The sequence below is a fragment of the Nicotiana tabacum genome, chromosome 10, assembly GCF_000715075.1.
Source record: "Nicotiana tabacum cultivar K326 chromosome 10, ASM71507v2, whole genome shotgun sequence".
Classification (NCBI taxonomy): Eukaryota; Viridiplantae; Streptophyta; class Magnoliopsida; order Solanales; family Solanaceae; genus Nicotiana; species Nicotiana tabacum.
The window spans coordinates 72,414,049-72,440,194 of NC_134089.1; the positions used below are offsets into that span (position 1 = coordinate 72,414,049).

The 26,146-nt window shown below is 39.2% G+C and overlaps 1 protein-coding gene across 1 annotated transcript; it reads left to right on the plus strand.

The window, feature by feature from the left end:
- The first annotated feature begins 21,876 nt into the window (after positions 1–21,876).
- On the plus strand, positions 21,877–22,263 carry LOC142165172 (uncharacterized). The gene has a single exon (XM_075223786.1). The coding sequence runs from the start codon at positions 21,877–21,879 to the stop codon at positions 22,261–22,263; it is 387 nt and encodes a 128-aa protein (XP_075079887.1).
- Positions 22,264–26,146: the final 3,883 nt, after the last annotated feature.

Consider the following 26,146-nt stretch of genomic DNA (forward strand, 5'->3'; position numbering starts at 1 on the left):
GAAACAATTTAGTGGTGATCCATTTATTAGGATAGAGATGGTCTAGGTGCTAACATAAGACATGATTTGAAAAATTATGTTGTTGGGCAGGTTGAAGTGGTGTAATGTAGTATAGATGAAAGACCATTCGAGCTTGTCAAAAGCTTTTTCTAAATCTAATTTGAGCAACATGTGACCTATTCGACCTTTTTTTTTCCTTTTTAAGTGATGAAGTAATTCTTGTACAATAATAGCATTATCTGAGGCCTTTTTCCCTTGTTGAAAATTGGATTGTGTAGGTCCAATTATTTTAGGAAGAAATGGTTTAAGCCTATTAACAATAATTTTGTAAGTTGTATTACATAAGCTAATGGGGCTATATTGAGTGATTGACACATGGTTTTTAACTTTAGGAATTAAGCACATATAAGTGGTGTTGAGTTGTTGTGAGATTTTGCAGTCTTGGAAAGTCTTTTGGCAACAGTTGATAAGTGAGGTGCTTACATGTTGCCAATAATTTTAAAAAAAATATGGGTGAAGGCCATCTAGCCTCGGAGCCTTAAAAGGTTGAAAAGAGAAGACTGCTTCACTGATTTCATGTAGTTGAAGTGGTTTGGCTAGTTGGTGCTTGTCATTGTAATTTAACGATTGACTTATTGGAGAATGTGTTGTGATATTCTCAGTGAAGCAATGTTGTGTTGTAAATAGGTCAGTAAAGTAATTAATTATGGAATTGTGTATTTCCATTTGATCAAATATCCAATTGCCTACACTATCTTATAGAGCTTTTGTGCGATTACGTCTACGTCTTTGTAAGGTAGTCATGTGAAAAAATTTGATGTTTGCGTCACCATCATTTAGTCACTGAATTCTAGATTTTAGTTTTCAATAATCTTCTTCTTGCCTAAGTAAATTACTAAACTCTTTAGTAAGTTTTACTTATAGGTTTTGGAGGAATATGCTCGTTGGATAGTGAATTGATTTTTGTATACCATTAATACGATTTAAGAGCTTCCTTTTTAAGAAAATGTTCCCAAAAGTATTCTTATTCCAATGAGTTACATTATCCCTAAAGGTTGACATGGCTTCCTCTAAAGAGGAGCTATGTAGCCAAGATTGATGAATTATGTTAATAAGGGACGAGTCTGACGTCCAAATTTTTTCAAAATGGAATACTTTATTTGTAGGGACTCTATTTTTTGTAGTGTGACCAAAATAGGGCAATGGTCAGAATATGTGTGTGGTAGATGTTGTACTACTGTTTCTGGGTAAATTTGAAGCCAGTCAGAATTAGCGAGTATTCTATCCAACCGCTATAGAATAGTATTTCCATTTCTAGGTTTATTTGTCCACGTGTACCTACTACCCTTAAAACCTATGTCTAGTAAGTTACAATAATTTAGGCAATTTGTAAAAGCATCCACTCTTGAGTTATTAATAGGATTACCCCCATATTTTTTATTTTGTGTAGTTACCTCATTAAATTCCCCCCCCCCCCCAACTAGCCAAGGCCCTTATAATTGTCATATACACATTTCAAATTTATCATAGCAAGCTACATGGATGAACAATATTATTTGCATAAATGGAAGAAAACAACCATTGGGTAGGGTTAGGCAATACCTGGACCATGCAATGAACTTCCTGTGTAGTCATTGTGATTTCATCCACCAGTACCAAATCTGCATTCCACAGTAAAGCTATGCCACCAGACACTCCTTGTACCTCAACTTGTGCCATGTTGGAGAAGTTAAAATCATTTTTAAGAACTCTATGGTCATGCATGCGTGTCTCTAGAAGTGCAACTAAGACTGGCTTGTAATTATCCAATAGTGACCTAAACTAACATCTACATTCTACATTGTTTGAGTCTCTATAGTTCCAAATGATCAGATTCATGATAGGTTAGAAGTTTTGTGGTGTATCTAGATCCGTTACTTCAGTTGTCCCTCCCAGAGACACTTGAGAGGTCTGTGGTAGAGTAGTGTTCAGTTTCAGGGTTGGTATGATCACCATGGACTATTTGCCCTCCTGTGGATCTTGATTTACCCTGAAGTTGACGCTGTATGTGATGAGATCGGGGGGGGGGGGGGATTTCAAAATGAAATTTTTTGTATATCGTTCTTTGAGGCTGTAGAGGTAAAACCCTTTGAGCCAAATGAACTCTGTTCGTGTTTCTCGCATTTCCTCCATTATTTGAGCTAATTCCAACCTTGTTTGCTCTCCTAGTTCACTGTGCGATGGATGTGGTGTCATTGGTGGACTGAAGAGAGGAGAAAGTGGTTCATGATTGCTTCTTGGTGACAGAATCATCTCCGATGGGGAGAATGTGTTCATGTGTTGAAACCAAGGTGTATATAGCATTCCCGTGTGATGTTAAGGGTAGAAGGGAAGTGTTCCTAAAACCTGATGGAAGCTGTGAAGAGGTGGAGTGATTGGATGCGCCCAAGGTGAGTGGGTTGAGGTCGAGGCCCTTGTATGATCCAACAATAAAGGTGTGTTGATGTTGGACCATTGGGTTTGAGCTACTGCCTCCATCCCTAGCCTTATCCCCTCGGTAACAATCTCCGCTAGGTCTATTGGGTTTTGAACTAGAAGAATGATCTCTTGGTTGTTGAGTTCCATCGTGAAAATGAGTGAGTAGCCTTGAAGTCCCATCTCTAGCCATGACTGGAGAGTGTACTCCAATGGTGGCATTTGGGTGGTGTAGATCAATGGTGTTGTTGGGTTGGGATGGGGTGGACCACTCATGATTAGACGTGGGAAGTGGAAGTGTTGGTGGTTGAGTTGATGGTTTTCTCTGAATGTGGTGTACCAAAGTCGTTGCATGGTGTTCCGAGGTGGTAGTGGTGTTTATATTTGGGTCTGGGGTGATGTGTTCCTGTATGTTAAAGTCTTGTGGTGTATTGTTATCAACAGGGTTGATGAAGGGAACACATGGTGGATTAGGCGTATGGTTTAGGGTTGATAATTTTGTTTCACATAGAGTGGTATGATTACTTGGTAGGGGAGATGGAGAAGAATGTAGTTGAGAAGAGGAAGGTAATGTAGCGATTGGCTCGTTTGGGGTGGCATGCAGTGAGATAGATTTTAAGTGGTCAGAGATAAAGTTGGTGGATTTTGTTTGTGTAGTGTTAGTGTGCATGGCTGATGTGTCGTTTGTAGGAGTAGTAGTGGAGGTTGGCTGTCCAGCTATACTGGGTAACATGGGAGAAGGGTTGGGGCTGTAAAGATCCATTAGGTTTTCTTTAGGGGTAACCTCATCCGTAATATTTGGTGATTTGTAGTTGTTTGTATGTAGAGAAGTATTAAGAGGTTTGTTAGTAACCTTATTTAAATTTTCCTTAATAAGCGTGTAATTAGTGTTAAATTTTCCTTATGAGTTTTGCAAAAGTTTTAGTATTCACTATTGGATTAGGGTTTGTAGGCATACCTGTTCTTACCTTAGCGATTTGCGTGGTCACTTCCTTACCTATGCTTGTATATGCCGGCTGTGGTGGATTTGAGCGTCCTTCTGTTGGGTTGTGTATGTGTGTTTTGTTGTGTTTGGTATTTGTTCGTTTTGGAAAGCTTACAGTTTTCCACTCAGAGTCCTTTGATGATGGAATAGGTAATGGAGGGTCTGTATGGGAAGTAGTGGCGGTTAGTGGTGTTATCGAGTTTAGGGGTGGTGTTTGGGAATATTGACAGCTCCAACTAGCATGGCCAAACCTGCCACACCTAGTACAGAGGAGGCTGGAGTCCTTCATAGAGAAGTATTTGTTTGTGGGTGCCTAGATGGACATGAGTTTTAAGAGGTTTTTCCAAGGGCACATCAATGCATATTCTTGCATACCTGCCTCGTGTAGTAGAAGTGGTACACGTATCAACTTTTATTAGCTTTCCGATCTTTTTCCCTATTTTTTTGTAGGATTTTGAAGTCATAAAATCCGGTAGGTAGTTCTGGTAAACGTGCCCAAAAAGCAGCATACATTAGTTGGGCATTGGAGGCAATAAACTTGGGTTCCCAACAACGAACCAATAGTTAGTGGTTCAAGATGAACCAGGGCCCTTCGTGAAGAGCCTTATGCGTATTTTCCTCATATCGAAATTTGATGAGGAAGAAATTACATCCCAAATCGATGAGATGCATTTCCTCTTAGGTTGCCAAGTAGTCATTAGTTTTGCTTTTAGTAGTTGGCATCCCACTGTTCGACCAAAGACCTTAACTATAATAGAATTTTGCCAAGGAGTGTATAGTCGAGCTTTGTCTACTGCTGTTAGGGGTATAAAGTCATCGGATTCATATTCATTGTTGGTTTCATCTAGATAGCTTGTGTGTTTGAAATGTAAGTTGGTAGGTTTGAGTTGGATGTGAGTGTTTGTAAAAATGATTTGGGTTGTGGATGATTTTCAGTTGAGTCAATTTGCATATGGCTTGGTATTGGTGGATCCATAGCTATGATGATGGTGTAGAACATTTTAGAGAGTTGAGAGGAGAGAGCACTGTCAAAACGTTTTTAACAAATTCTCAATCACTGCTAGCAATATATAACCAAATCTCCCCAAAATAATTTCTTTCATATTTATTCTCTCTCCCCATAACCCTACCTCTCGTTGTTGTCTCCCTCTCCCTCTTTCTCTCCCTATATTTTTCTCTATCTCTCCTTTTTTCATGTTTTATTAGAGAAATAAACAAGTTAAACTTTGTGTAATCAAAAATTTCTTGTAAGAAAGAAAAGTAAGTTCAATCCTATAACCCAAGGTTGTTAATTGCCTAAAATATAGGCTGTTATGATTAAGGCGTCATTTTATTAAGGAAAAGAAGTCCACAAACTGACTTCAAAATCTTTTTCTCCAATTTTGGCAAACTCCAATTGTTTGGATTGTTTTGCAATAAAAGACAATCAAGAAGACAAGATATCACTCTTTGGTTTTTTGAGTTAGAGATAATAGTCAGTTTTGGGGAAATAGGGCTTCATACTGTGATGACCCGACCAGTTGTCTCATGAGTTACCACTCTTTTTCCCCCATTTTGCTTCTTTATTCTTTGTGTATCCGTGTTATGTGGTATTGGGTTGGTCGGATCAAATCCGAAATGATTTTGGTAACGTCTGAGACACTTAGTCTCTATTAAAGAAGCTTAAGTTGGAAAAGTCAATCGGATGTTGACATAAGTGTTAGAGGTCTCAGATGTGAGTTCTAATGGTTCGGTTAGCTTCGGAAGGTGATTTTGGGACTTAGGAGCGCGATCGGAATGAGTTTTAGAGGTTCAGAGTAGACTTAGGCTTGAATTCGCAAAATTGATATTTTGGCGATTTTCGGTTGGTAGGCGAGATTTTGATATAGGGGTCGGAATGGAATTTTGAGAGTTACAGTAGTTCCGTTGTGTCATTTGGGATGTGTGTGCAAAATTTCAGGTCATTCGGACATGGTTTGGTTGGGTTTTTGATTAAAAGCGGAATTTAGAAGTTTTTGGAAACTTAGGCTTGAATCCGATGTCTTTTGGTCGATTTGATGTTGTTTGAGGTGTTTTGAAGATTGGTACAAGTTTGAATAAGGTTTTGGAATATGTTGGTGCCTTTGTTTGTAGTACCGGGGGGCCTCGGGTGAGTTTCGGGTGGTCAATCGGGCCATTCCATGAAGTTGGAACCTGCAGAAAATTGCAGGTCAGTGTTGCAGAAAAATGACCTTCGCGTTCGCGAGAGGGTCCTCGCGTTCGCGAAGGGTCAGTTGAGGAAGTTAGAAATTTAGCCTTCGCATTCGCGAGGGAGTCACCGCATTCACGAAGGGCTGGGAATTGATTCATCACGTTCGCGAGGTAATCTCCGCATTCGCATATGGGAAATTGGCCAGCTGGGTTTTGAGGTATTTTGTTCATCGCGTTCGTGGGTGTGGGAGCGTGTTCGCGAAGGGTCAAGCTGAGGAGCCATCACATTCATGATGGGCATGTCGCGTTCGCGAAGGAGGAATTTTGGTCAAGGTATTTTTGTGCTTCGCGAACGCGAGGTTTTGACCGCGTTTGCGAAGAAGGATTTCAGGCCTGGGCAGAAGGTTTAAAAGGTCGTATTGTGTGCGATTTTGGGGTTTATTTCTTCCATTGTTGGTCGTTTTTGGAGCTTTTTGAAGGGGATTGAAAAGGTATTTAAGATGAATCACTTGAAGGTAAGATTCTTGGACTTAAAACTCAATTCTAATGTTAATTCCACCTAAATAATCATGGAAATTAAGCCAAAAATTGAAGAACTAGGGCTTGGAAATATAGACCTTTGATTGAGGATTTGAAGCATCATTTGAGGTCGGATTTCAGAACTTTTGATATGTATGAACTCGTGGGGAGATAAGGAACCTATTGATGTAAAAATTATCGAATTTCGAGACGTGGGCCCGGGGGTCGGGTTTTGGTAATTTTGAGATTTATATTGTAAATTGATTATTTTCGATTGGGCTTGGTTCTCTTAGCATAGTTTGACGTCCTCATTCTGATTTTGGATAGATTCGACGCGCGTGGAGGCCTATACGAGGGGCAAAGACATCACGAGCTAGAGATTTGACCGGTTCGAGGTGAGTAATAATTGTAAATGATGTTCTGAGGGTATGAAACCCCGAGCTTGCACATCGTTGTGCTATATTGAGGTGACACACACGCTTGATAACAAGCGTGGGGTCGTGCACTATTGGGGATTGTGACTTTGTCCGTCCCGAATGACTATTTTACCACGTATTTGATTGAAATCTATTTGCTATCATCATGATTTGGGCTGAATGCCATATTTGGGCCTTATGCCAACTATTTGAACCCTTCGGGGATTTTTACTGAGATTTGCTCACTATTTTGACTTTATACTTGAACTCAGTCATGTTATATTTCACTGTTTTCGTACTCAGCCATGTTTACTCTATTTTAACACTTACATGATCTTTTAAATGATATTTGGGCTAAGAATCATATTTTACTATTGTCCAAGTGGCTTGTGAGGATTTTGACTAAGTAAGGCCGAGGGCCTAGGATATGTACACCACGAGGTGGCTTGATTGATATGAGGCCGAGGGCCTAGTGATGATGCCACGAGGTGACTTGATATTGCGCTTGGGCTGTAAGGGGCCCTCTAGGAGTCTGTACACCTCCAATGAGCGCGGGTACCCATTGTGATGTGAGATTGAGCCCGAGGGGCTCGTATTGTTCTATGTGATTGCCCGAGGGGCTGGTATTGTTCTGAGATGTTGCCCGAGGGGCGGATTTGTTAATACGGTGCCCGAGGACGAACCTTTATGTGTTTATTTTTTTCTTAATTCTTGTCAATTACCATGCTAAATTGTTGAAAAAAGGCTTCTCATGAAGTTAAATTTGAGTTAAAGGATTTTTATCTATCTTTCACCGGTTTATTGTTTCTTAATCGTTTTACTGCTTCATTATAGCATGTTTTTAGGCCTTACGTGATTTCCTGCTTTCAGTCTTTATTTATGATTATTACTCATTGAGCTGGAGTACTCACTTTACTCCGTGCACCCTGTGTGCAGATTCAGGCGTATTTGGTCCCGCTCCCTAGTGTTGATCATTTCCGGCTCATGCAGATCCGAGAAGTCTCTAGGTAGTTATTGGCGTTTGCAGCCCGAAGCTCTTCCCTATATTTCTTCTTCATGTTCTTGGTTTTCTGTATTAAACTCTATAGTTTGATTCGGAGTATTCCATCTTGTTAGATGCTCATGACTAGTGCCACCCCGGTATCGGGCTGTGTTGGGTTATTTTTCGCGATTTATGCTATTAACTGCTTAAACCTTGGTTTATTTGATCATGCTTAGACTTTTTATTCATGTTTAACTGATAAATACTAAAATGGGTAGTATCAGCTGGCCTTCTCTTCACGAGAGGCGCCATCACGACTGGGTCCGGGTTTAGGGTCTTGACAAGTTGGTATCAGTGCCTAGGTTACATAGGTCTCTCAAGTCATGAGCAGGTTTAGTATAGTCTCGCAGATCGGTACAGAGACATCTGTATTTATCCTCGAGAGGCTACAGAACCTTTAGGAAAAACTTCATATTCTTGAAATTCTTGTCGTGCAAATTTGTTGATCCGAGAACTAAACTTCTGTTATTCTATTCTCTCACAGATGGTGAGGACACGCGATACTGCTCAGGATGGATGACCACCAGTACCACCAGCATGGCCACAGAGGCTGAGGACGCGATAGTGGTCATGGTAGGGGCAGAGCAGTTAGGGCCGCACCTGCAGATCCACCAGCTACCCCAGTTCAGGATCAGGTCACAGTTATGGATGCTCCAGCAGCACCAGCTCAGGAAGCAGTTATGCCTATTGTGATTCCGGGACTTCAGGAGGCCTTAGCTTAGATGTTATCAGTTTGTATTGGCCTAGCTCAGGCAGTTTCAGCCACTATAGCTGCAGCTAATTCTCAGGCCGAGGGAGGCAATCAGACTCCCGCCACTCGTACACCTGAGCAGGTCGTGTAGGGACTTCAAACGCCGGGGGCACATCCAGCCCAGCCGATTGCAGTTGCTCAAGACTATGTAGTTCCTGCTATACCGGATGATGAGCATCATAGGTTGGAGAGGTTTGATAGACTGTAGCATCTGACCTTTAGTGGTGTAGAGGGCGAGGATGCACAAGGTTTCTTAGATAAGTGTTAGAAGATGCTTCGTACAACCGATATTCTAGAGACCAGCGGGGTCGCTTTCACTACTTATCATTTTCTGGGAGCTTCCTTCACTTGGTAGGAGGATTTTGAGAGGCGTAGGCCTGTTGGTGCAACACCCCTTACTTGGCAGCAGTTCTCCGTTCTCTTTCTGGAGAAGTATGTGCCTCAGTCCCGCAGAGAGGGGTTGCGTAGGGAGTTTGAGTGGTTGCGTCAAGGAGAGATGACTATGACGTAGTACGAGATGAGGTTCTCCGTGTTAGCTCGTCATGATATTTGGATGGTTCCGATAGATAGAGAGAGGATTATGAGGTTTGTTGATGGGCTCACTTATCAGTTTCGTATTCTCATGACCAGGGAGAGGGTAATTGGTGCTACCTTTGAGGAGGTTGTAGAAATTTCTTGGGAGATTGAGTCTATTCGTCGCCAGGAGAGCGAGGAGAGGGAGGCCAAGAGGCCTTGAGGCTCTGGTAGTTACAGCGGTACTCCTTCGAGAGGTCAGTTTCAGCACGACAAAGGCCATCCATTCAGGCATGTTCAGCCAGCTCGTCCAGGTTATCGTGGAGCATCATCGGGTCATGGTTCTCACAGTTCTCATCAAGGCCAGTCATCACTTAGTGCCCTTCCAGCGGTATTTCATCATATCGAGTTGGTTGGTTCGTGTCCGGAGTGGTTTCAGTGTGGAATGAGACACTTAGTCTCCTATTTATAAGCTTAAGTTGGAATTGTCAATCTGATATTGACTTATGAGTAAAAAATCTCAGAATTGGATTTTTATGATTCGATTATCTCCGTTAGGTGATTTTGGCTTGAATTGGCAAAATTGAAAAATTGGGTGATTTTAGTCGGTAGTGGAAAATTTGATATCAGTATCGGAGTGGGATTCCGGAAGTTGGAGTAGGTTCGTAGTATTATTTGTGACATGTGTGCAAAAGTTTAGGTCATTCGAAAGTGATTTAGTAGGTTTTGGCATCGTTTGAGGAATTTGGAAGTTTAGAAGTTCTTAGGCTTGAAACCAAGGGTAATTTGGTATTTTGATGTTGTTTTCAATGTTCCGAAGGTTCGACTAAGTTTGTATAATTTGACTTGTCTGTATGTTTGGTAGAGGTCCCGAGGGCCTCGGGTTGATTTCGGGTAGTTGACGGAACAAGGTTGGAAACTTGAGGAATGCTGAAGATTGAACTCAGCTGTCATAACCGCACCTACGGAGTGGGGACTGCAATTGCGGGCCCATAGAAGCGGAGAAGGCACCGCAGATGCTGCCAAGGCTGAGCTTGTCTGGGAGTCGCAGGTGCGAGTAGTGGGGTGCACCTGCGGTTGGGACCGTATATGCGGTCTCTGAGGGAATAAGTGGGAACCGCACCTACCATGGATTTTCCGCAGGTGCGGCATCGCAGATGCGTGTAGAAGTGCTGGGCAGAAAGTATAAATTATGGACTTAGCAAATTTTGGGTCATTCTTCACCCTTTTTATCCGGTTTTGGAGCTTTTGGGAGCAATTTGAATAGGGATTCAAGGGGGTTTTTCATTAAGGTAAGTAATTTGAACCCTAATACTCGTGTTTATGGTAATTTCCTGTTGTTTAATCATGTAATTGGTGGAGATTAAGGGTTAAAATGAGGGGTTAGGGCTTGGGATTTTGGAGAGTTTAATTGAGGATTTGAGGGGCCAAATGGAGTCAGATTTTGATAACTCTTGTATGTATGGACTTTTGAGTGAAAGGTCTTTCTAATACTTTTATTTTTGTCGGATTCCGAGACATGGGCTGGGGGAGCTGGGCTTGAGTGGATTTCGGGATTTGTGCCTAACTTGATAGTTTTCTTGTGGAATTTATTCCGTTAGCATATATTGATGGTGTTATTCTGGTTGTGAATAGACTCAGAGCGATTGGAGGCCGAGTCAAGGGGCAAGAGCATCACAGAGTAGGGACTTGACCGGTTTGAGGTAAGTAACGATTGTAAATCTAGTACTGAGGGTATGAAACCCCGGATTTCATATCTTTTTACTATTTTGAGGTGACGCGCATGCTAGGTGACAGGAATATGGGTATGCACCATTGGGGATTGTGACTTGGTCCGTCCCGGAGAAACTATAAGTTGCGTATTTGGTTGAAACTATATGATACTTATGTATTTTGAAAGAGTTCTGCAGTATGGGCTGAATGTCATATTTAGGCCTCGTGCCAGAGCTGTTTGGACCCTTAGCGGCCTTTTTCTTATTATCCCCTCACTATTTTTGGTTGAAAATCTATACTCAGTCATGTTATACTAATTGATTTCATAACTCTATCTTTATCACTCTATTTTGATGCATATAAAATGTTGTTTTGGGCTGAGCACCCTGTTTTTACTGATAGCCCGAGTGGCTTGAGAGGTTTATGACTGAGTGAGGCCGAGGGACAAATTTGTAAGGATATTTATGGGATCGAGTTGCATACCGCAATATGTTGTTACTAATTCATGATTGAGTAAGGCCGAGGGCCTGATTTATTTATCCACGGGGTGGGTTGTTGTAGCGCTTGGGCTGAAGGAGCCTCTCTAGAGTCTTCACACCCCTAGTGAGCGTGGGGACCCCTAACTGTGATTGATGGTGAGATATGTCGGAGGGACTGTATACGAGTGACTGTGAGATTTGCTCGAGGGGTTGTACACGAGTGATTGTGAGGTTTGGCCGATGGGCTATATATGAGTGACGTTCTGCCCGAGGGGATACTTATAAGTGATATTTTTCCCGAGGGGCTGTTTATGTCTTCATCATTTTTGCCCACTGTTGTACTGAACCTCTATTCAAGAACTGTTGAAAAATATCTTCAAATGATTTTACTGGAATTGAGTTTAAACGAAATGATTTGATTCAAACTCTGTTTTTAAAAGCCTGTTATATTTTTACAGAGATTTTCTGATATGAACTTATTATGCTTTATTGCTCGTCACTACTTCTCAGTCTTTATTTACTTTGGTTACTTACTGAGGAGGCATACTCATATTACTCCGTGCACCTTGTGTGCAGATCCAGGCACATCAAGACCCGATAGCGGCTGTTGACTAGTCCAGTTGTAGATTCTTCTCGGATTTGGCATGGTAGATGCTGGCAATCGCAGCCCCGTTCTTCTCCCTCTTATCTTCCTATAGTTTATTTTGTAGTTACATTTCTAGACTATGTTAGTCTCAGTATCTTTGGACAATATTTTTAGTAGATGCTTATGACTAGTGACACCCCGATATCGGGATTTTCTTTCCACACTTTCGTTATTCAGATTTTCTTTATGAAGTTTTAAATATCAAACAACGTTAATTTGTTTTTGCAACTGAGATATCGTGTTGTTTTTAGTAAAGAGTAGGCTTGCCTAGTTCTACGATAGGCGCCATCAAGACATGGCAGTTTGGGTCGTGACACCTACACCCCTCTTTGTTGAGTCGTTGCCATCTTCATTCCCCACTCCCTTTCTTATTTTAATGGTTATTTATTTCTTTCAGACCCCCTCCCCCCCGATGTCCCTATCGGTGGTTCTTATCTGTTGTCCCCGTCCCTTCCGGTGATACCAACTGTCATGACCTAAACCGAAGGGCCACGATGGGCACCTGGTACCTTACTCAACCCAGTACCAATGTAACATATATTTCTTATTACATCATCATAGGTAAGTGGGCCAGAAGGGTCATCATGAGATAAACAGAGTAAACATGAGGGAATACCTGACATAGAATGACCCAATCTAATATAGAAACTCATACTTATGACATACAGGCCTATAAGGCCAATGTGATCCATTATATACTTAAAATATAGGCCGATAAGGCCATACAAGTATCTGTATAGATGATATCTATCTACAAGCCTCTAAGAGTACATACTTATCATAAAGGTTGGGTCAGGGCCCCACCATACCAAATAATACACGTCTAAATCATACTGACCAAACAATCAACTCCGGAGCAAATGGAGAGCACCAACATCTTCTATTGAGCTGATAGCCTACTTGAAGGACTCTAGACCTATCTATCGGGACCTACGTGCATGAACCGCAGTGTACCTAGGCAAAAGTGATGTCAGTACAAATAATGTACCGAGTATGTAAGGAATGAAAGTTAGTAAATAAAAGACGTGAGAGAAACATGGAGTAAATGACTCAATCTGTAAGTCTGGATAACTATGTAAATTATATAATACTTATAGTGTCATGCATATGTGTATGAATGTCATGTCATGCATAGGTACATGTGTTCATAACATCATCAATCCTCTGAGGGCATCCCATCAGATCATCTCGGCCACTATGGGAAAAATCATCAAGGTATACCAGCTAATCAGGTGGTGGAGCGTATATAATGCGGTAGCCTTTTTCCATATCCCATATACATATATATACATATATACGTGTATATAACGTCGTCTGGTCATGGATGCATGAAAAGTACGTCAATAAAATCTCTCGCAATGTCATAAGACCATTGTACCGCTGATTAATATCATGAAACAAACTTTATCGACGTAGACCCATGAACAGATGATAGAATAATAAGACATATGGGAATTCAAGAACATAGGTATCTCTAATACTTCTATGAATAGAGATATTTATGGAAGTTGTGCATTTGCTCGCTTCGTTCGTGTCCTATAAATCATGCCAAAAAGAAAGAAGGGATAGCCTTAATATACCTGGATGATATCTTCCTATTACTCAACCAAGCTCGACAAAACGTCTTGCATCTACAACAATTGAAACTATATTGCCGTTAACATATAATGTCGTATCATCGTATTTGGCTAGTCGTACGACTTAAGGAAAATCGGGCAGCAATTTCCCTATTTTTAATACATCCCAAAGGCCACTAAGAGTCATCAACAACCCAACAACAACAACTATAACCAACAATAGCAACAATTACAATATAATCCAATATGAGTTTCTCCGATTATCTTAACAATCATATTGAGCGGCTAGCTCGTTTTTACTCATAACAAGATATGAATTGAATCCAACTCTTATTCCATAAATTAGTTTACAATCTTCAGAACATCTTACTTATATGTACCATATTACTTCTAGTTTAAAACATCCATAAAATGCCTTCCAAAACAACCCCATAGGTCTAGCACCTTAATTTTTATCGTCAATCACTTGTTTTTCATCATTTCTTCTTAAATCAACTTAATTAACACCTACAAAAGCTTAAAAACAGCATCCACAACATTATAAAATTATTTCTCACAATTTTCAGTCGCCACAAACCATATATTTAGCCATAAAACAGTCCAACTAAAAAGACAACCATATCCCATGTTCCTTCAAGTGCATCTTATAGTTTTTCACTCAAACAACACAGCCAACACAAGATTAACCTTAGGCACAATCAAGAAGATGTTATACATACCTTGGTTAGTAACTAAAACTAGAAACCCTATCTCAACTTAGCCCACAATAGCCTTCAATCACACCACAACACCATAGAAGCTTTCACTTGTAGTCTTTAACACCTTTGATGATGATTTGGGTTGATTTTCCTTGAGTTTGGTTATTGGGATGTTGGGATATGTTAGGTAGGGTTTTGAATATGTTGAGAGTGTTTTGGTGTGAGTAAAATCAGTAAGTCAATATCCATGTAACTCTTAATATATTAGGAGAAAGTTGCGTCGCAACCTGTCCTATAAAACTGCCAGTTTCTTGGAAGTGCGGCTATGTGACTTGGCTACCCTACTTTATAAATTCATATTTATCTACTCTGATGTTGTATGAATAAATGGTTTGAACCATTGAAACCTAGGTTCGAAGACCTTCATTTTGGTATATAATATGTCCTAAAAAGACCTCATATAGCACATGAAATGTATTGCTCGAAATGTTTATTACAAGGCAAATCCTTAGTCGGTTTTTCCGCAACTTAAATCCAATTTTTCCAAACTTTATATTTCATATCCAAACATCATATATAGACATACCATGACTTTAAACTCATTTAAATCGTGATTAACAAGTCTCATTTTCATCTTAACTTGCTTAAGACTTCAATAAACCTTTCTTATCCTTGTAGAACAGTTTCGTCCTTTTTGAGTTTACATTATATAATCCTATAATGACAGTGACGTCTGAAGTATGGGTTGTAACAACATTAAATAACTTTATATAATTTGAAAGAAGATCTCATTTCTGAGCTTACATCAATTGACTTAAGACATAGTTTCATGTACAAAAACATGGGGTGTAATATCATTTCCCCCTTTGGAACATTCGTCCTTGAATGTTGACTGATGTGCTTATCAGTCTCATAACCTATAGCTCCCGTGAATACTTTAATATATTTCTTACCATCTAGGCAGTTGTTCTATGAATAAATTTAAAAACCAGGGCATTCCCTCCTTTATGTCTATTCTCACATCACGACTTGTGATCAGAATTCTTCCAATCCCGTAACTTTGACTACCTTCTGTGATGTAGCATGTATGACTCTATCCTTTTATGTGTGGATTTTCTCTCCTTTTTTTTCCTTCAGCTTTTGTCCAATCTCTTTGCCTCACTTTGTGAACATATACAGAACTATGACAAGATGTCCCTCGGAATGTATATATAGGTGTACTGAAGTTCTTCGCTTGGTACTTTGCCGAACATACAACTATTGCTATATTTTATTTCCTAGCCTTGGTTATCTTTCCTTATGGATTTAGTGCATCTAAGTAGGCCATATTGTACTATAAAACTTACTTAGGTTTATTATTACAGAGGTGTGCTACACAACTCTAGGTTACTCCCTCATTGCTAATCCCATTACCTGCTAGCGCAACCCTGCTACATTAAGAACACATAATCGACCCCGATATCTGAGGACTCCTTCTCCTGTAATCTCAAATGGTATCTTCTCCTTTTGAGGAGTTGTATCTATGTAATGCGCTAGCACAGGATCTTCATAGTGGCATTCCTTCACTTTAGTTACTAAAGAGGATGTTGCCATGTCCTGAATAGTAACTTCGGTACCACCTGAATCTAGTAATCGAATTCCAAGATTAGATAGCTGATGAATCTCACAAGCTATCTCACTCTTCTCTAGCTGTAAATCTGATATGCTACCCATAGATGTACGGCTGAGGGCGTCGACTACTACATTAACCTTCCCTGTATTGTATAAAATATCAACATCATAGTCTTTAACTAGCTCCAACCATCGCCTCTGATGTAATACATTGTTGCTAGGGCTCACGTCTCATTAGGGAACATCTAAAGTGATTTTCCTGATCCACCTAGGGGTGATACTATAGTTCCATAACCGCATTTCATATCATCCCAACATGATTCATATTATGGGGGTATTCTAATACTATGCCATCCAAGAAATCCATTTTCTTTAAATCATTACTCAATCGAAGGCCCAAAGGTCATCCTCTTATTTATCACAATTACACCTTTATTCGACTACCAGGGTAGCATTTCATCTCTTCTAATTGCTCCTATTCTTAGACTCCTCTGAGTTCATTCAGACTGTACCAAGCTTTCTATAGCTTATGGAAACCATCAGCTCTCTTGTTTAGATGGACTTAATCTCAAGGCCTTACATGTTCTCGTCACCTTCTCACTCACATTTTCACATCTTTACTCCTATCTACCTTAAACCTTGTCGCTACACGATACTTTAGCGTGCGACCTACACATATCGATTCATACTACTCAAAACCTTCCTTTATGTGTTAGCATCATAGATTTCCTTTCGTGCCTTCTTAGTTGTCTTTAGATGTAAGCAATAACTTTTCCTGACCGTTCAGCCACTTGTTGCATGAATACTTGGCTCATCTTAGCGCCCTCATATGTTAGAATTCCATGCAATTCATATGATCTTAAATATCACCTTTTGATTTTTTTTCTTCTTCCCGTTCATTAGCCACCAAAGGTGCCACTTTCTTATAGAGTGCATACAATGTTGTTGTGATACTGTTGTTACAAGACCATTTCTTCTTTATGTCACTATACTTAAGTTGAAGCCTACTTCCTTATTTCCTCAACTAGTCTTAACTTCCTCTCGCACTGGCTCCTTATGTATCAAGTGTTCATTTGCACTTATTTATCAATAACATCTTGTGCTGGAACCCTTACTTCCTCTCCCTCGCGTCTTTCTTGCATAATGTTCTGGAGTTGTATCATATCTGTAGGATCTAAATAGATGCAATCTCATTCATTTCATCTTTTTACCGCATTCTTTCTTTACTATTCCATAATTACATCTTGATCTTTGGAGTCTTTTCACATCTTCATGGAGTCTTACTCACCTTGCGGTAACCCTTCTGTACCAAGGATAATTGAATTCCTTACTCACGAGGGTGACACCTAGTGTAACTGGCATAATAGTTCCTTAAGCTTAACTTTGCTTACAGTGCTCACTTTAGGGAAACATCTTCCTAAATAACCTTTAAAGGTTATTCTTCTTTTGCCCATTCTATTATCGCCGGAACGTAATCTTTGGAATTCTCTTAATACTGACTATTATCAAATCATTCGCTCCCTAATTCATGTTCAACTTAACTTGTTCACTAGCCTATACTGATTTCTATTATTTTGGGGGTCTAACTTTTCTTTCTACTAATCACTTGGAGTCACCAACTCAATTTTATGAAATGGGGATATGACTTTATGGATTATACTCTTTTATTGCCTCAAGGCATGTCACCTCTTGTCTTTTCCTTCACTTGACTATAGACTTTGTCACTTTATCATATTTTGATTTATCGTTATCATCCATTTATCACATCTTACTCATAATGCTTCATTCACTCTCTTTTTATTCTTGGGATAATATTTTTGTCTATCACTTTATTCTAAGAAATTCAACAAAACATTCTTTCACTTTTATCTCCCCTTGATTCATCTCACTAGCTCTTCGGAATTCCTAATACTCTCAGTTCTTTTTTTACTCGAGGCTGGAGTCATACTAAGGTAAATATTTATCCCTTCTAGGATCCCACTGCCTATCCTTTGAAGTTTCTAAATATTCTAGTATTCATATCTGATTGTACTATTCTGGAGTTGACCATCTAGGTGTCTCTCAAGGAGATCTATTACCACATTTCTACTATACTTCGAAAATATCAACTAATGCTCTATCCACAATTTTGGGTTACTCTAATCCCAACTTGATCCTGATATCCCATCCTTCTCTTAAACTATATCTGTCAGCTCCCATGGGGAATAATTGAGATGGGTGTGGCTAATTGTATATATATCCGTTACTGTTGGATGTAACTCATAATGCTTATATTTCTCTACTTGAATTGTAAATACTGTTAATCTTCATTAACTAGGTACCTCGTACCCATCTTCACCTTGATTCTTTTACTTGTTGAAACTTGTGTCTACCTTTGGCTTCTTTTATTCCTTTTTACCATACGAGTGGATAGGTATTCTTTCCTTAGGCTCATTATTAAGAAGCTTACACATCTTAGTACACACACGATTTTCTGAAGACATCACATTTACTCATCATAAGCATAATGCAAAATCGTGTTCTCCTGACTCAACTCTTTCGCAGCCACCTTCAATCTCTTACCAACTGTTTTTCTGAATGTCGATATTGTTGTATTACAAATAAAATAAAATTTAGAAGTTTAAATTCTTACAACTAAGCTCTACCACACGATATAGAGTAAGAAAAAAGAGTGACAGTCCTAAATGCCCTGTAGCCTCCTACTTATAAATGTGGTGCACAACAAACCCATAAACGAGACTCTACTAGACACATTTTGTAGACTCCTTAGGACATAACTGCTCTGATACTACTTTTCTCACGATCCAAACTGAAGTGCCACGATGGGCACCCGATACCTTACTCAACCGAGTACCATCGTAACGTATATTTCTTATTACATCATCATAGGTAAGAGGGCCAGAAGGGGCGTCATGAGATAACCAGAGTAAACTTGAGGGAATACCTGACATAGAATGACCCAATATGATATAGAAACTCATACCTGTGACATACATGGCTATAAGGTCAATGTGATCTATTATATACTTAAATATAAGCCGACAAGGCCATACAAGTATCCGTATACATGAGATCTTTCTACAAGCATCTAAGAGTACATACTTATCAAAAAGGTTGGTCTAGGGCCCCGCCATACCAAACAATACACGTCTAAATCATACTGACCAAACAAGCAACTCCGAAGCAAATGGAGCGCAAAACATCTTCCACTGAGCTGATAGCCTACTTGGAGGACTCTCGACCTATCTATCGGGACCTGCGGTCATGAAATGCAACATCCCCAGGCAAAAGGGATGTCAATACAAATAATGTACCGAGTATGTAAGAAATAAAAGTCAGTAAATAATAGACATGAGAGAAACATGGAGTAAATGACTCAACCTGTAAGTCTGGATAACTTTGTAAATCATGAAATACTTATAGTGTTAGGCATATTCATATGAATGTCATCTCGTGCATAGGTACATGTGTTCATAACATCGTCTAGCATCTGAGGGCATCCCATCATATCATCTCGGCCATTGTGGGCAAAATCATTAACGTATACCAGCTGATCAGGTGGTGGTGCGTATATAATGCCGTAACCTTTTCCCATATCCCATATACATATATACATATATATGGGTATATAATGTCGTCTGGTCATGAGTCAATGTACATGTATAAATTAATGCAATGCATGAGTAGTACATCAATAAAATCTCTTGGAACGTCATAAGACCATTATACCTCTGATTAATATCATGAAACAAACTTTATCGATGTACATATTTTCTGAGACCCATGAATAGATGATATAATAATAAGACATATGGGAATTCAAGAACATAGGCATCTCTAATACTTCTATAAATAGAGATATTTATGAAAGTTGTGCATTTGCGCGTTTTATTCGTGTCGTATAGATCATGCCAAAAAGAAAGAAGGGATAGTCTTAACATACCTGTATGATATATTCTTTATTACTCAACCAATCTCTACACAACGTCTTGTATCTACAACAAGTGAAATGATATTGTCGTTAACATATAATATTGTACCATCGTGTTTGGCTAGTCATATGGCTTAAGGATAATCGGGCAGCAACTCCCCTATTTTTAATACATCCCAAAGACCATTAAGGGTCACCAACAGCCCAACAACAACAATTATAACCAACAATAACAATATAATCCAATTTGAGTTTTTCCGATTATCTTAACAATCATATTGAGCGACAAGCTCATTTTTACTCATAATAAGATATGAATTGAATCCAACTCTTATTCCATAAATTAGTTTACAACCTTTAGAATAACGTACTTATATATACCATACTATTTCTAGTTTAAAACATCCACAAAATGCTTTCCAAAACAGACCCATGCATCTAACACATTAATTTTAATCATCAATTACTTGTTTTTCATCTTTTCTTCTTCAATAAACTTAATTAACAACTATAAAAGCTTAACAACAGCAGCAACAATAATATCAAATTATTTCTCACAATTTCCAACCACCACAAATCATATATTTATCCGCAAAACAGTCCAACCAAAAAAACAACCATATCCCATGTTCTTTCAAGCGCATCTTATGGTTTTTAACTCAAACACCACAACCAACACAAGATAAACCTTAGGAACAATCAAGAAGATGTTATACATACCTTGTACACTATCTACAACTCAAAACCCCATTTCAACTTAGCCCACAATAGCCCTCAATCAGACCACAACACCATAGAAGCATTCTCGTATAGTCTTTAACACCTTTGATGATGATTTGAGTTGATTTTCCTTGAGTTTGGTTCTTGGGATCTCAGGATATGTTAGTGAGGGTTGTGGAGATGTTGAGACTGTTTTGGTGTGAGTAAAATCTGTATTGTGGGCGAGATATAAGGGGATAAGACCACCACCTTAATTCTCCAAGCAGGTGGGTAAGTTGTCTGCTTGGTAGCTTAAGCAGTGCCATTTCAGATACTTGTATCTCTCTACTCCGATATTGTATTGAAAAATGGTTTACTGAGTTGGAATCTAGACACACAGGACTTTAATTCCATATAAATATATCCATGTAACTCTCAATATATTGGGATAAAATTGTGTCGCAACCTGGCCTATAAATTTGCCAATTTCTCCGAAGTGCATCGACGTGACTTGGCGATCCTATTTTATAAATTCATATTTCTCTACCCCCGTGTCGTATGAATAAATGATTTAGATTGTTGGAAACTAGGTTCTAAGACCTTCATTTTTGTATATAATATGTCCCAAAAATATCTCATATAACATATGAAATGTATTGCTCAAAACGCTTCATTACAAGGCAAATCCTTAGTCGGTTTTTCCGCAACTTAAATCTGATCTTTCCCACACTTTATATTTCATATCCAAACAACATATATATATATATACATATGATTAAACTCATTTAAATCGTGATTAAAAAGTCTCACATTCATCTTAACTTACTTAAAACTTCAGTAAACCTTTCTTATCTTTGTAGAAGGATTTCGTCCTTTTTGAGTTTATTTAGATATTCCTGTAATGACAGTGACGTCTGAAGTACGAGGTGTAACAACATTAAATCACTTTATATACTATCAAATAAGATCTCATTTCTTAGATTACATCAATAGACTTACGACATACTTTCACGTATAAAAACATGGGGCGTAACACCAACCCAGTCAACCAGCGTGGCCTTTGGGTCCGTTTAACCCCTAGCTGCCACCCCCATACCTTTTTTCGTGATATGTTTGTGTTTTTTCAAGTTTATCTACGACTTTTGAAGACGAGCGGGAGACCCACGTGCTAGCAGAGTAGATCTATGAGGGCCAGTTAGAAGTGAGTGCATCAAGTTCAGCAACATCAGGTGTACACCAAGACTTCATTCTAGGTTCTACTTTTGGGAGTTAGTACCTCCTATCTCCTTGTTCCCTTGTCTCTTGTGTTAGTTACATTATTGTCCTATTAATCAATATTTGGTATAGACATACTACTAGCTTACACTATTAGTTTGTTTTGTGCTAGCATTTGCCTTATTTTACCGTAGGTTATTGTGGTTGTGGTCTATGATTATTGTATAAGTTCATGTCCTCAGGGGAATGGGGTGGGGCAGGGGGAAAGGGGGGTAAAGGAAGCAAGGGAGCCTATAGGTTGAGAATTGAGTCATGGAATATAAGAACATAGGTAAGTTTATAGAGCTGGCTAAGATTCTCCAGAAGAAGAAGGTTAATATAGCATGTATACAGGAGACTAGGTGGTAGGTTCGAAGGCGGGGAATGCGAACAGGTTCAAACTGTGGTACTTAGGAGGCATGAAGGGTAAGAACTATGTGGATATTTTGGTGGATAGGGAACTAAGAGAGTCGGTGATTGAAGTTAGGTGGGTGAATAATAGATTGATGGCTATTAAGTTAGTGGTTGGAGAGATCACGTTAAATATCATTAGCGCTTATGCATACCAAGTGGGCTTGGATGAGGTAGTAGGGGGTATTCTGCCTACTGAGAAGTTATTTATTGAAAGGGATTTTAATAGGCGTATTGGGTCGTCAGTTGGGGGCTATGAAGAGGTTCATGGCGGCTTCGACTTTGGGGTTAGGAATGGAGGAGGTACTTCTTTATTGGATTTTTCCAAGGCTTTCGAGCTAATGATAGCGAAATCTAGCTGTCCTAAGAGGGATGGGCATTTGGTCACATTCTAGAGTACGATGGCGAAGACGCAGATTGATTATCTCCTCCTCAGGAGACGTGATAAAAGTCTATGCAAGGATTGCAAGGTTATCACCTGTGAGTCCCTCATGACACAATACAGGCTCCTAGTGATGGACGTTGGCACCATGATAAAGAGGAAGAAGCGAATTGTAAGGGGTCGCCCGAGGATTAGGTGGGAAGCCTTGTCTAACCATTAACTGCTAGAGTTGGAGGGGAATTTGATTACTATGGGGCCTGGTAGAGTAGGGGGAAGCGAGTGATATGTGGTCAATGACGGTGAACTGTAGTAGGGAGGTTGCGAGAGAGGTGTTAGAGGTCTCAAAGGATTACTCTAGCGGGCACAGAGGAGACTGGTGGTAGAATAAAGAGGTCCAAGGAAAAGTGCAAGCAAAGAAAGTCGTGTTATTGAAGTTAGTAGAGAGAACTGGCGAGGAGGGGAGGAGGGCGAACAAAGTAAGGTATAAGAAGGCTAGAAAGGAGGCAAAGTTAGCAGTCACGGAAGCCAAGAATGCAGTGTTTAGTCATTTGTATGAAGAATTGGGGGATATAGGCAGGGACAAGAATTTATTTTGGCTGGGCAAAGCGAGAAAAATAAACTCATGTGATCTGGATCAAGTGAGATGCATCAAAGATGAGGAAGACATAGTTTTAATGGGAGAGGCTCATATTAAGCGAAGATGACAGACCAACTTTCATAAACTTCTGAATGAAGAGGGGCACATAGACATTGTGTTGGTTGAATTGGAGGACTCTGAGAGTCTCCACGATTTTAGGTATTGTAGGCGCATTAAGGTTGAGGAGGTCATGGGGGCTATGCGTTAGATGAAGCCTAGATTTCCCATTGAGGAGGTGTGAGCAGTTGGCCTTGGCGGGTTTGAAGAGAGATAGAGGGCGACTTAAGAAGTATTGGGGAGAGGTGATCAGGTAGAACATGACGCGACTCCAACTCAATGAGGACATGGCCCTTGATATAAAGGTGTGGAGGTCGAGCATTAGAGTTGTAGGTTAGAAGGTAGTTGAGTATTTTCCTACTATACGGGGTATTAGGCTTGTCTATTAGTGTCTTGTTTTCGTATGCTAGTAGTACGCGTTGTGTTCTTATTATTGTTCCGCTACAGTGTCCTAGTACATTGTCGTTGTTACTGATTGCAGATATTACTTTTTTCATTTATTTTTCTGATTCTATCTTTGTGACTTATGTTGTTGTCACTGTTATATTATCTTTTTTCATCTTTTTGTACTGAGGGTTTATTGGAAATAACATCTCTATCCCACAGGGCAGGGAGAAAGTCTACATATACACTATCCCTCCAGACCCCACTTGTGAAATTATACTGAGTTGTTGTTATTGATGTTGTCTATACACTTGGATATAGAGACAATAATAAATTTTAGACAACTAAATTTATGATTTCATATTTTAGATATACAAAGAAGAAATAAGATGCTGATATACACAAAGGAGTAAAATAAGTTAGTGATTATCAGTGTGATATATATTTATTGACTAAATGAAAAATGGACAATTCTAGCCACCAATTAATAGGCTGACATGCGCGAGTTCGTCCCAATCCATTTATTAATCCATTTGAGTCAGCCCAAATATAGCATAACTGGCCCATTTTGAACCTGTAGTTCATAATTCAAAAAGTCAGCTGCCCAATTTGAACTAGCGATCCGTGGGTCACAAGATATCATAGAAATTTTGCTCATAGCCATCGTTAGGTTCTTCTTCTGGAAGAGAAATGCGATCCATTAAAATAGGTTCAAGGTGGCAGAAACTTATGTGACCTGCAAATAATTCATCAGTAGATTAATCACTTGTGCACATCTGTAAATGTAGTGGAGATACATCTTTTCAGAGAATATGGAGCACAAGGGGCAGTTGACTTTTCTGTTAATATAGCTGTACTGGCTATTGTACCAATAAATATTCTTGTTAAATTTCGTCTGAATACCTGTACCTTTAGATCACTTTCATGTTTGTTCAATTAGCTGCATATAAGACACTCTATTGTTACATCAAAGTTGGAATATAACTATATTAGTTTTGAGTACTCGTATGTATTATTAAAGAACTTAGTTCTTTACCGTGTTCCTTAAGCGTAAAGTAAATAAACAATAAAATGAACATAACGAATTTTACATGGAAAATCACCCGATCAAAAGGTGCAAAAAACATGACCTACCACGTAAGATTTTTAACTCCAACTCTACTAGAACAATGAGCCAAAATGTATCAATTATAAGACTGTATTTAAATACTCTCCAATACTCCTACTACTTCTATTTGATTCACAAGTTACTCTAACTTGTAAAGCAAAACACTCACTACAACTCACTAATTGTTTATGACCTTGATTAAAACACAATTTCCTAAAACACATTCACTAGACTGACTCAGGAAGAATACAATGCAAGTACTCGACTCGAGTAAACAACTTATGACTCTTTTGATGATGTGTAAAAAGTTATTTCAGAAGTCCAAAGTCGATCATATTTAAACAGTTCAACTTGAGATCTTCTAAGAGTCCTATTCATAGTCAACTTCCTCTTTGATAGGACTCCTACTGCTCCAAGGATTTCACATGCTTTGGGACTTTTTTCTCTGACTGAATTCTGTACCCTCTTCAACAATGACATTTATCACTTATAGCGGCCTTCTTCAAACTCAGACCTGGGTAACTTTCAGATAAAGTTACTTTCTTGTACCAAAGTACAAGTGTCAACATGAGGAGCTGATCCTTTCTCCTAAGGAGTTGGTTCTTCATAACAATTAAGCAGCTAGGTTGAGGACCTGGTTCTTTGAACACTTAGTCCTACTTTATTAATCATCAAAACTTTAATACTCAACAAATTCTCTCTTCTTGATGATAGAAAACCTTGTACATAAAAGAACTAGGTAATCACATCAAGGAACCAGATAATCACAACAAGTGACAAGTACTATTGACAAACATGTACGTTCACAACCCACAACCTTAAAACCTTATCTTCCCCCTTTTGTCAACATTGAAAATAAAAAAAATGTTAGACATTAAGCACAAATAATGTAAGATTCAAGGCCAAATAGGCTACAACACAAGCTTAAGAAATATTAAGGCAAATAAACTAGGTTAGAGATCCAATATAGTATAAATCAGTAATGCAGAGCAAGAGGAGACATTAGGTAGTGCCAAAAGAAGCTCAGGGCATTATCTTCATCATTAGAACAAAATAAACTAAGCATACTGCAAATTACTCAAACTAAGACAAAAAAAGATAAGGCATCACTAGAATAGCAAAAGAACTAAGGACACTGGGAAGGAACAAGTTCATGGGTGAGAAGCAGAGGGGGTCAAAGCTTTCAAAAGGTGGCAATCTATTGGGCATGAACCTCCCTATCTCTTTTGAGCTCTTACCTGAGCTGCTTTGTTTCCTTTCTCAGCTCATTATTGTCTTCACGAAACTTGGCATTCTCTTCAACAGCCAACTCCAAGCTCTTGCTGACCTCTACAGCCCTACTGCTCCCAAGTATAATAGCAGATCCTTTGGGTCCTCTAGCCTTGATGTACTTATTGCCACACTTCATAAGGGTAACATCATCCAAAATGTCATTGTGGTATTTGAACTTAAGCCTAGGTAAGGAAATATTGAGCTTATCAAATAACTCAGTCAACATAAAACCATAACGCATAACATGCTTAGGTTTGGAGGTGTCTTCAGCTCTTTCCATGTGTTGAATCATCAGGCTAGGAAGATTGATAGGTCTACCAGTGTCAAGCAACTCCATCACAGCCATGTCCAGCAGAGTAGCTTCATGCCTTCTCTTAGACTTCTGCAATGCAAGAATTGACAAAATGAAACAATAATTTGTGGAAGGGAGTCATATTA